Below are 13,012 nucleotides of genomic sequence, written 5' to 3'. Positions count from 1 at the left end.
AACATTTAGGATTAGTGAAAAGTATATTTTGTAGATAATCTTTTATTCCTAATACTGGCAACATCAGCAATGTATACCTAAACTTAAAGTAATAACTGCCTTCATGGCAAAACATACATTCACTTTGCTGCAACACCAAAATATCTTTAGCCTCTTGGGTAAGATCAATACTTAAAAATAAATCACTGAGTAATGCAAAAGGCAAGAAATTGTTACATCCTTGGCACCTGCTTAATTTTCACTCTGGAAGTATTCCTTGCTGCCAGTGGGATCTGCCTTCATTGTTTTAGCTCCTGGCCTCCAACCAGCAGGGCAAACTGTAATGAGGATACAATATAAATCACACATTTTCACGAGTGCACTATCTACCTATCTATCTGTATCTCCTATGCCTGTCTGTTCCCTTCTGGATCTCCCTCAAAAGGGGTGGCCACAGCAATGGAGTCCCCTTTGCCTTTGGCACCTCATCCTTCAGAGGCCACTAGCAAAGAGCAATTCCAGTGCAGCGTTTGCAGAGGCTCCTACCGAATTATTCACCCCAATGTTCCAACCTACTACTACTAAATGTTCCTACCTACTACTAATACCTAATACTCCTGCCTTAATGTTCCCAACTACTACTTTCATCTATTGCCCCCAGCATTTTGTCAAAAGCCAGGGTTAGTGCACAGTCCTCACTGCAGGAAAATTCAGCCATGAAGAATGAGCTGTGTGAATCAAGTTTTATGTGGAACATGGAGAGATTGAATGTTAGCGACAGAATGCCAGTAGTCCAAATGTGGTCGAGGCAGAAAGAAAAGACATACTTACAGTCAGGAGCGAGCAATTTGACCACTTAAGAGCTGGCTCAACACAGATGTCACTAACCCTCCCAATACCCAGGCAGTGCTGGAAGTTGATCTCCCTGGTCAATGGGTGCCTATGAACTACTATCTACTGTTGTCAATTCACAAACACTCTTAATTATACAAAATGTCAAGAATTTCATAAACCACAATACACACAAGACAAAAAGGAACTTTCCATAAGCCTGTTTCCAACAAATCTGGACAGCAAATCCACATTGTGATGACTCTCCACAACTCGCAGATTTCCAATCTAGGCTTTCCTGCCACCAATCGAAAGCAAGGTGACTTAAGGGTGTGGCAAAATATATTAAAGGCATCCTTACAGAGATATTACACAAGTTTTTCAGTTACCCTGTGCCCATGACAGATGTCACAGAAGACCATCAAGTGATAGACAGATCGAGCAATATTTACTTCAACGCAATGATGAATCTAGCGATCCATATATCTTCTTAAGATAAAAAGAAGCATGTGCACTGAGACATCACATAAACAGAGTGGTAACATTCGACACTAAGCTGTGCAGCATTCAGCACCATCTCGGCAAATATGCTCCCATGAAAAGTTTCTTCCTGCAGGGGTAAATAGAGGTTTATCTCGCTCACTTATCTAATTTTTTCCTCTTCTTATAAGAGGTTTTTGTCTTATCGAAAAAAACATTTCTCAAAGCACCAGGAAACTAATGTGCCTTAAGGAGTTAGCAACTATTCTTAAGTTTTGAAAATACAAATACGATATAACAAGATCTTCCAAACATCAGTCTGGAAAATAAGTTTATGCACAGACTCTATGAAGGATAACACCATACAAAATTTTTCATAACATTTAGAATGCTGGCAATCTCAAATACAAGCACTGATTAAAGCCAAAAGGTTTCCTAGAAGCAATGCAAAACAGGAAATCTGACAAATGCTCTGTGGATTTTTTCCAAAAGCTACAGTAGATAAGATTAAAACAAAAAAGTTGGCGATACATGATACAAAAGAGTAAAGGTTAATCTCAAGTCATCTTAAGTCAATAAAAGACTGGAAAAATCTACAAGGCAGGTGCATGAGAAATGGGAAGACAAGCTGAACTAGGTACGAGATTTATTTTTCTGCATTTACAGGAGGTTGATACTATAGTGGAGGTCAGTGATGGAATTAAAGAGGGTCAACACTGGGTTGTTTGTCAAGTTCCCCTCCCTGGCATCCCATCCTCAAATCACATCCCTCGAACTTAACTTGCATAACAATTTATTCACACTCGAGTATTTCCTTCCTTTTGCTCGAAAAGTATGGCAGTACTCCTACAATCGAATTCTCCAGTAATTAAGAACTGGAACACCACTCAAGGAGGGTTCAATAGCTCCCACAGCTCCTATGACCAACAGCTCTCTCATTTCTTAAACATTTAAGATCTCAAATCTAACCTCCCCTCTGTAGAACACCATCTGTCCCCTTCCTCCCTTGATCTCCTGAAAAGCGACTATCCAAGGATACTTTTCCTCTAAACTGCGATCTGTAATTTTCATCTCGACCATTATTTCCAGTATTCTAGACAACAGTAGACTCCTCCCAACCAAATCAACCCTTAAACACTGATTTCCAACCAGAAATAAGCAGCTCAACCCTGCCTCACACTCCTGCAATCTCTACTCAGAGATTCCCTCATCCCTAAGAACCCCAATCCTGACAAAACACCCAGTAAACTGACCCAACAAGCATTAACAGAACACCTTCCCAACTGTCAAACACCATCCACCACGATGCACAATTACAAGCCAAACACCCTAGGCAAATAGAAGTCACCCTTTCCTGACAGCACTCTGGACATCATCCATCCCTACAACACCAAGCACAGTTTCAACAAATTCCAAGACCCTCCATCCCAAAGATTCAACCATTACAATGAAACCTGAAACTTTCTATTCACTATCCCTGAACACTTACTACTCACTACCCTGAAATCATTACAGTATGACCTTTGATCGCACCAAATTTTCACATGTAATGTGTGGATGGCACTATCTCAGTGATGCAGGGAGGTGGTAATTGGGTATGGGGGAGAGAAAATGCATTGTTATCTGCATTTGTGCTGTTTCTTGTGGGGTGGAGTGGCATCAGGAATGAATGAAGGCAAGCAAGTATGAATATGTAAATGTTTATACATGTATGTACATGTTTACATATATGTAGGTACATGTATATCCATGTGCACGTCTGTACATATAGGTTTATGCGATTGGATGCATGTATCTTCGTCTGTTTCCTGGTGCAACCTTGCTGACATGGGAAACCGCAATCATGTATAAAAAAGAAAATGGATCATGAAACTTACCTTCCCCATGTTTCTCAACAAATTGGAAAGCCTTGCACCAAGCGCAAAGTTTCATCCACATCACGACCCACAGGCAAGTCATTAATTGTAGCCTGGAAAGAAAAACAGGACGAGTATCAATATTACTAAATCAATGGCTAATTAAGGTTTACTGAATGAAGGGGAAAAACAATCTTGTATTTGCTGAATGAAGGGGAAGAATATTATAACATACATTAAAGGATCTGGAGAAATCACATGATAGGGTTGATGGAAGGTTGGTCTGCAGCTGGGGAATGTGATGTCACTCGAGTTATTCAATTTGTACATAATGGGGTGATGAGGGAGGTAAACCCGAGATATAACAATGGTGGCAGATTCGAATATGTAGAAGTTAGGGAACATGTATGGAAGAGTTTGAAAAGTAGCAGTCGAGAGAAAAAGTGAATACAAGCATGGTCATTATGTTTAACAGGGTTGTGTGAATTTCAATGGAGAATGATGATGATATGGGTACCAATGGACAGTTTTTTTCCTTGCCTGCTGTGATGGGAAGATACCTTATACTACTGCTATTACTATAAATCAGTTGGTAATCTAAACAAGAATGGTGATGGCCACTGTAAGAGTACTAAAGCAAAGATAATAGAAGATAGTACCCATATGGAAAGGCAAAGTGAACTTTAAGTTAGGAGCTGCACAGATAGTCATGGGTAATGTATGGCAATCTTCACCTAATACTTATTCAAACTTACTTGACGGAGATTCTGATCCCCATCAATAATGAAGAGTCCACGGAATGCAAGTCCTTCATCTTCCTTTAGAACTCCATAAGCTTTTGAAATTTCCATAGACTTATCAGCCAAGAGGGGAATGTTCATTGTTCCTAAACCTCCATCCTTGCGAGGTGTGTTAACCCTAAAACAGAATTAGTCAATTAGCTGGGCTAAATCCAAAATTGTTTAAAAGAGTATTGCAAGTTATAAAAGATATACTACAAATTAAGGAACTTTACAAAAAAAAAAAAAAAAATACCATGCAAGGTGAGAAAACTGGGAGTCTGTTGAGCAAGCCACCAATTCACAATTGATGTTGCGGAACTCTTCTGCCCTCTCGGAGAAGGCAATGATTTCTGTTGGGCAGACAAAGGTGAAGTCCAGTGGATAGAAGAACAGCACAACATATTTGCCCTTGTAGTCCTCAAGAGAAATTTCCTTAAACTGACCATCCACAACAGCAGTTCCCTGGAAGACGGGTGCTGGCTTGGCAATAGCAGGTACTTGGTTGCTCATGACTGGTTCTTGCTGATAAACCTGTAATGTTTAGAAAACTAATTACAAAATCTTAAAAAAAAAAAAAAAAATCAGTTTAGGGAGGTCTAGAATTTTTGAAATATAAACTGACATTCACCTTGCATGAAAAAATCCAACTGAAAATGATTTTCCATTAACCTAAACTTTTGATCTCAAAAATTCTAAACACTTCTAAATTACAAATATGAATCCCAGTATTTTTGTAATATAAAGGGCATTCCCTTTGCACGACTGCCCTACACTCAGCATTTTCAACATCACAACACTACGACTTGTGGTCCCAACAAGTGGAAGTGGCTACCTTCTCAAAAGCTGCAGGAGCCTCAAAGACAAAAGGGACTCCAGGGACAAATAAAGCTCCATTTCTGTTCTCATAACTGGACACAAGACAGATTAAGACTTTATTCATGTAAAATTCCTATCAGTAAAGCTACAATAAATATATTCCTTAAATCTAGATAGTGTGTGGTAATTAGATAGTTGTGGTCCCATGAATCTGGAGGAAAAAAAATAAGAGCCAAATTCAGTGTCCATTTCATGTTATATGCATAAAAATAAATTTCGCCTCAGAGTCCCTTGAATAAATTAGGTACTATAGCATAATGCAGATCGATATTTTCAAAACTAAATCATTAAAATATCTAGTCATGTCATAGCAATCTGGCAAAAATTTCACTTTATTCGTTATTTCTTTAAGTATACATATTGCCGAGAGTCATGAAAACTGTAGATGTCACCCAAGGCTGATCTGGCAATCACTCATGGGTCATCATGCCAAATCAAAAATAGTTATCTTCCAAAGTGCCCATCTCAAATCTTTATGAAATTTTACCCAAACATGTTTATATTTGCATGCACAACTAAAATACCCATGGCTTGGCAAGGACTATAGAAAAACTTATTCCTCTGGAAAGTATGTAGTAAGCATTACATATCCTCATACATGAAGTAACATATTAGCTATGGAATCTTCATATGAAGACGCGATATGCTCAACTGCCGTCTTCCACTGACCTTATCTTGAGAACAGCAATGTTTCTGGTAACTTTCTACAATCAATGGTCTAGAAATCCAAGGTATCACAGGGCTCTGTTCATATATTCTAACTACAATCAACTCAAATGAATTTGCCTAAATTAAATTATCTAACTACCTAATACTGCCTCAATTTCCAGCAGTCTATATAGCAAATAGAGAGGGCCTGGGAAGCAGTCACATGTTCACTGGTGATCCAGCACTGGTGGCTGATTAGAGTGAGAAACTGCAGAGGTTGGTGACAGTTTGGTAAAGTGTGTGAAAGGAGAAAGTCGAGAGCAAATGTGAACAAGAACAAGGTCATTAGGTTCAGTAGGGTTTGGAGACAAGTTAATTGGGAGGCAATTTTGAATGGAGAAAAACTAGAGGAAGTGAAGTGTTTTAGATATCTGGTAGTGGATTTGGCAGTGGATGGAACCATGGAAGCGGGTCACACAGTGGGGGAAGGGGCAAAGGTTCTGGGAGCATTAAAGAACATGTGGAAGGTGAGAATGTTATCTTGGAGAGCAAAAATGGGTATGTTCAAAGGAATAGTGGCTCCAACAATGTTATATGGTTGCAAGGCATGGGCTATAGATAGGGTTGTACGGAGGAGGGTGGATGTGTTGGAAATTAAATGTTTGAGGACAATATGTGGTGTGAGGTGGTTTGATAAGAGAGTTTATGAAAGGGCAAGATAGGTACGGTAATAAAAAGTGTGGTTAAGAGAGCAGAAGAGGGTGTGTTGAAATGGTTTGGTCACATGGAGAAAAGTGAGGAAAGCTTGACAAAGAGGATACACATGTCTGAGGTAGGAGCAAACAAGAAGTGGGAGACCAAACTGAAGGTGGAAGGTTGGAGCCAAAAAGATTTTGAATGACTGGGGCCTGAACATACAGGAGGGTAAAGGGCACTGTAAGGAATAAAGTGAATTGGAAGAATGTGGTATACTGACATCAATGTGCTGTCAATGGACTGAACCAGGGTATGAGAAGCATCTGGGGTAAACCATGGAAAGGTCTGTGAGGTCTGGATGTGGAAAGGGAGCTGGAATTTCAGTGCATTACACATGACAGCTAGAGACTGAGTGTGAGCAAATTGTGTGTGTGTGTTGGGGGAGGGAGGGCATATTTCCTGTGTGGTGGGCTAGCAATGGGAATGGATGAGGGCAGCAAGTATGAATATATACATGTGTATATGTTCCTACAAGTCCATGGGGAAAATAAAACACGTGCAAAATTGTGATCCTTTCCAATGTGTATATGTATGTGTCTGTATATGTATATGTATGTATACGTTGATATGTATATGTATGTATATATGTGTATATGATTGGTTGGGCCATTCTTCATCTGTTTCCTTGTGCTACTTCACTGATGGGGAACGGCAGGTTAAGTACAATATATAAATAACACGAGCTTAAGTATACACCTTCAGCATCGAAGTTCAGTCAACATATCTAACAATGCTCTGAAGGGAGACCTATATATCAAACTTTATACTGTTTTTCAATTCTAACTACCTTTGAAATTTCATCACTCACATCCTGTTCTGTAACTTCCCCAGCCCCACTTGCTTCTTTATGTGTAGTTGCTAAATGCATCTTCAGAAATACTGAATGCAACAGAGCGAGATCCCTTTCATCTTAATACTTAAAGGATTAATTTCAGGGTGATGCAGTCGCTAGTCACTACTGGAATCGACTTACCCATTCTGCAATTTCCTTTTTTCTTTACACTTTCCTCTGCTTCAGTATTCTAAATTACATCCATTTCTTCTGATTTTGGTTTATCTTTATTACAGTTCTTTTACAAGGACTCCAAATCATTTCTAATAGCTTGATTCTGTTTTCCACTACCTTTTTTCCCTGCCCTTCTTCCCACAGCAAAACAAATGGCAAAAGACACAGGGAAACATTATGGACTTCTGTGACTTAACTGATAAAACAGATCCTAAACTACACCAAGCCATGGAAGCTTATCAGAGACCTTATGACAAATCTGATAACACTATAGAGGTTTACTTGCCTCTATAGCTCAAACAAAACTGACATGTCATTTCTGTAGTAAATCATTCTGTCTGAAGCCATGCCCTACAGGCCTAGAAGAATAAAACCTGGCACGTCAGGTACACTAAATAAATACCCAGTTTATTCTTGCAGTTTTCCATTGCATGGTTCAGTTTTTATACCTATTGGCAGAGAGATGAACCATTTAAAGCCTCAAACATCTGGGTTTCCTTGCCAAATCGCTTAAAGTGATGGAAGCTGGCAGTGTTTTGCCAACGGTGAATTCCCACAATGGCTAAGGAACAAAAACTTTCAGGCTTAAGGATGTAATCAGCTAAGTTTCGTCCAGTATGTACCAGACTGGCCAGCCTTCACAAATAAATATACAATGCATCAGAGCCACTAGGCCTTCAAACAAGGGAAACTCCAGTACAGAAGCCACAACAAAAATGTAATAAAACCAACTTGAGGTAAAAACTGTGATATCTTCCCTGTCTGCAACTTCTTTCTTTCTACATATCAAAGAATTTTTTTCGAAGTCCTTAAACACTACACTTCATTCTATACACTGGCAAATTACAGTAGACCCTATCCTGTCAAGAAAATCTACAAGATTCAAAGGAAAATGGTGGTGGGAATACATAGGAACAATATCAAATGTGTACATTCTTTGTATGTTTTCCCTCACACGACATAAAAATGCACATTCCAAAGTCATGTTGCCAGTGCCAGAAATTTTAGCTTTTGTTCCATCTTCACGTAATTTATTCAATATGAAACATTTTCTATGTTTCTTCATTCTCACCATTGCAAAAGTATTCTTATCTCCACCCAAATCAAGCATAAATAATCATCAGTGTCATCCCCAACTTTATAGTCTTACTAATAGTTCTTTCCCAAATATCTATACCTTAAAAAACATAATAAAACAACCTACAAATGGGGATGAGCAAAACTGTCAGCCAACCATTTACCCAGTCAGGGAAGCTTATGTGTATCATTCATCTAGCACTTCAAAGACTTGTTAGACTCGTATGAACAAATCGTGTCAAAGAAAGACATGGATAAAGTCAGCATATAAGTGCTGCATGTTGGGTATAGCTTACAAAAGCCTTGTAAAGATGCTGAATCTACAATTCTAACAAGTGCCTAAGATGCTGCTTTTGTAACCCTTTGTATTCTTGTGATGCATCTACCTACAGTTGTCTCCTCTCCCCCCATGGTAAGGGACTGTGAACATGAATATCTGAACTATAACAAAACCAAGATACAATCTTTGTTAAAGGGACTTGGGCAATATTTTAACAAGTCTGTGCACAGGTCAGTTCAGGTCCAATTATGCAAAACACTTACAGCAATAAAAAACACATTAAAACCTTGCTGAACTCCTGTAACAGCTATAATTTACTCTAGTTTTCTATGTTAAGATATATCCTCACCTGCATCCCACCACCTAAGACCACGTGGAAAAGTTGCAGTGTCATGTGCAAACATTACCTGCATGAATAATCTTTGGAGTTTCATATTTTCTCCTTTACAAATTGCTTTACATAATGGCAAATTCTCCCACAAAGCACGAGTCTCAGACAAATAATGGAGTGTGGAGCTGTCTACGAGCTGAAAAATACCCATGTAATGATACTCTGGTAGTATAGCACTAATGTCTACCCTCATGGAATTGGACATACCTTCTCTCTGTAATCATGAAAAAAAAAATCCTATTAACAAGCTCATACACTCTGACTGGCCCTTGCAACAGTAAAGACACCCTAAAATCCCACACTTTCCCGTCACCTCTGGCTTGGTCCCTAACTTTGCTAAAAAGTTTCCTAGAAAAGGCGTATTCATGCGTTCCACCAAACCAGTGTACATGGGAACAAATCTGATAAAACACAGGAATATCATTCGATTGTGGCAGCATGCAAGGTACTGGCACGCAATGTTGGATAATTACAATGCTAACAAGGAGTGAAGAGGGGAATGTTTGCCTGAACACAATAGCATGTCATTTTCATTAACAAAATCCATTTTAATAAGACAACTAAAGACATATCAAACAATACAAGAAAATATTACACAATATAGTGCAAGAAAATATTACACACAGTAAATATTCTGACTTCTGTGTACACCTTATAATTTTTTTTTATTTTGAGCATTAATAAATACATACAAGTCTCCAATGTGCAGTAATGTTGAATGATGAAGTCTTTCCTTAACATTCATATTCCTGAAGAAACTTTTTCAAAATTACTCTAAAAAAATATGGAAAAATTAGCACAATTAACATGTATATAATGAAAATTAAACTTTAGCTATCATAAAGCAACAATGGAAATAAAGTGTTACACTTACAATAATAAAAATATAAGTAAATGATCATGATATCTGGGCACCTTAATTACATTGGGCAATTAACCTCACAAATCACACCCTTTTAAACCAATTAGGCCATTACTTAAATCACCCTAAATCCCTAAATACACAAGACTGCTTTAAGAACAAGGCCAACATAAAGGGAAATAAATGTCTAGAGGAAGCAGATATACGTAATAACGATCTAAATATGAAACAAAGGAGGAAATTCCCATAATATCCCCACGGGGGGGGGGGGGCTTGTTTCCGGTCACGCTATGCACGCCATTTAAACCCACGCCTTCCGGGCCTTTAAACTCCCCCCCCCAACCCCCCTTAAAACCCCCCACTTCCCTTTTTTTTCTCTCTCTTTCCTACACTTCAAAAAAAAGCCATCCCATTTTCCTCATGGGGGAGGAGAACCAGTTTCCTCCCGGTGGTGGAAAGGTGGTTCAGTAACCGGGCCGGGGAGCCACACTTGCCAGTTACGCAAGCCATTAAATGGCCTCAGGGGGGCCCCCCTTCCACCCCCCCAATGTCTGCCTCTCTCTCTCTCTCTCTCTCTCTCTCTCTGGGGGTAACGTATCCTCCTCCTCCTCCTTAAGACTGAACCCCATGCCACCGGGGAGGGATAGGAGGGAGGGATGTGATCCTTTTTTTAAAGCCATTAAAATCATGGTGACTTGCTGAATTATATACCACGCTATTATGCCGGTAGGGCCATTTACGGGGGCCTTCTCTCACGTCTTCCTGGCATTATATTACGCCTTCCTCGAGTCCCATGATGGTATGGGGTATATATACTTAGCACGAGATATTAATGGCAGACACCACACAAGTGGGAGAGGGTCGTATATACGAGGATAAAAGACCATGGGTATACCGGCAAGGCTTGGGGGGGGGAGGGGGAAACCTCTCAAATACGCTATCTACGCACACTCCATGACACTCACACCCCTGAAAACCTCGAGAAGCAAGCCATCATGAATGTCAGGGAAGGGTAGGAGTCGTAAATAGAATGTTTTCCTTACCGGATATGTCAAAGGGAGACGGAGTGTAAAGAAGTCCTACCACTGCGACGGCTGCCGCCCAACTGCTCGATCGACTGTGGTCCAGCCCCTTGTCAACAGCGCTCTTGAGATGCCAGATTCTCCAGCTACGTCATTTATTGTCCTAAAAAACAAAATAGACGCTAAATCATCAACTAAAAATCATCAATCAATTTCTCATTCCTCTTTATAGATTTAATAATTGATGAATCACTCGTCTCTGTACTCCAGGAACGGCGTTCTTAATATACAATCTATGCCAAATAGCATCATCACCCAATAGACATCTTTTTTTTCCTATATATAACACTAGATTGCTTTAAATTCTAATGCAAAATTGACTCAACCTTCACACAATGTACATTTTTTTTTTCTCCCTGGAAGATATACACTGCTAAAGAAACCCATTCTAAACGGTTTCAACCTCCATCTATCTCCATAGAAACACGACTTGATTTTTAATAAATCCAAAATGTATTTTGATGGCTAATTCTTTAACAGGGTCTTTCCATGTCCCTGTGACCTGATTTGATCAAAATCGGATGATAATTGGCACTGAAATGATTAATAGGGACATGATAGAATTCTGAGGGACAACAGTGTTGATAGGCCAAACAAAATTACAATTACAATTACAATTACAGTAATTAAATGACAGAAGGGACACTAGAAATTAGATTCTATGTCAAAATGGAGATGTTGAGTCTATCATATCCAAATGCTGTCCCTTATCAGCTGAAGCAACAGGGGGATCAAGTGGTCTTATCAGTGGGGTTGCCTTATCAATGGGGTTGATCAAGTGTTATCAGTGGGGTTGCCTTATCAATGGGGTTGATCAAGTGTTATCAGTGGGGTTGTCTTATCAATGGGGTTGAATATTCTATGAGAATAAGAATAAGATACGAGTGATAAAGCACGAGGAATTGATAATCAAGATAAAAGGGTAAATCTAATACCTGGTAACCAAGAGGATGAGACGATAAAAGAATATAAATAGAACAGAGACGACAAGAATATTAATATGGTATCCACTGGATGTTAGCAGTTTTGCTAGTGGTGGGGAATGGAGCTTTTCTTTTTCTAGTGTTTTTTTTTCTCCCCACCTTTGATGATAGGTATTAATGCTGTTGCAACACCGACCTGCAACTATGGGAAGGGGGATCTAGCGGCAGGATATGACGAGGCGAGAATAGTGCATAATTATGTCTTCCTGAACAGTTAGTTTCGAGTCGAAATTCACCAGTGTAATGAGAATGAACTTGTGCTATTTTGAAACTTCTTTTCTCTTACTTTCTAGAACCTTAATTGTGCAGTAGAAGAAGAGAGAAGAGTTTGGAACATTTAAGAATGGTGTGAATGTATTTTATAAAGCAACACTCTTGAGTGGGGTTCCACTTAGGGGTTCATACCACTAAATAGGCTTTTAAAATCCCTTGTAAAAACTCAAGTGTTGAGGATATGAATGCACTGGAAACGTCTACACAAGGCCTAAAATTTTTCTTCCATTTTGATTGGTGGTTAAGATGTTTTTGTCGGCAATATTAATGACCATGGGAGCCCCTAAGCCTAACCTAAACTGACCCAGTGGCGCTTAAATTATTTTTTTTTTCCTCTGGTTCAGACATTCTCCACCTACCTTAAACAGACATTCACCCACCTACCTTAAACTAATGTTCTTGTCATGGCGTCTATGTGTCTGGATGAACTAAAATATGAATACTCTATTTTCTTCCATGGAACGCAAGACTGGGGGGCCAAAGGATGTGTTCTAAGGTCTCTGTAAAACAAGGAAAAATAAAACCCTAATAATTGTCAATAGACGCTTTTTATTCCATATACTTTAGCTGTTTACAGTTACTCGTGTTTTTTCCTCAACAGAAGTTTATTTACTCGAAATGACAGAGAATTGGACTACCTGAACTTCCCAAGAAGGAATGGCTAATATGTGGTTGGTTTGGCTTGTTAACTTCTATCCCCTTTAACCTCTCGTCATTTACAGTTCTTATATATACGCAAAGTCGTCTAGGGTGACCCTTTTAATGCGTAAGTCTTCTAGAAAGTGCGTCCATTCGCCAGGACTCGCGATTGATCTAGTTCAAATCTATTTCTGAGGAGGGAGGGAGGGGG

General features: G+C 39.2%; 1 protein-coding gene across 1 annotated transcript; it reads right to left on the bottom strand.

The window, feature by feature from the left end:
- Positions 1–26: 26 nt before the first annotated feature.
- Positions 27–11,005, bottom strand: LOC139747951 (peroxiredoxin 2-like). The gene is given in 6 exon segments (XM_071660446.1): positions 27–317; positions 3,168–3,198; positions 3,200–3,259; positions 3,902–4,064; positions 4,182–4,450; positions 10,868–11,005. Coding segments are annotated over 5 exon segments (597 nt in total). The 5' UTR covers positions 4,439–4,450; positions 10,868–11,005; the 3' UTR covers positions 27–231.
- Positions 11,006–13,012: the final 2,007 nt, after the last annotated feature.

Source organism: Panulirus ornatus, chromosome 71 (genome assembly GCF_036320965.1).
Source record: "Panulirus ornatus isolate Po-2019 chromosome 71, ASM3632096v1, whole genome shotgun sequence".
Lineage (NCBI taxonomy): Eukaryota > Metazoa > Arthropoda > Malacostraca > Decapoda > Palinuridae > Panulirus > Panulirus ornatus.
The sequence above is the reverse complement of the archived record's forward strand: the minus strand, read 5'-3'. Positions and strand labels throughout refer to the sequence as shown.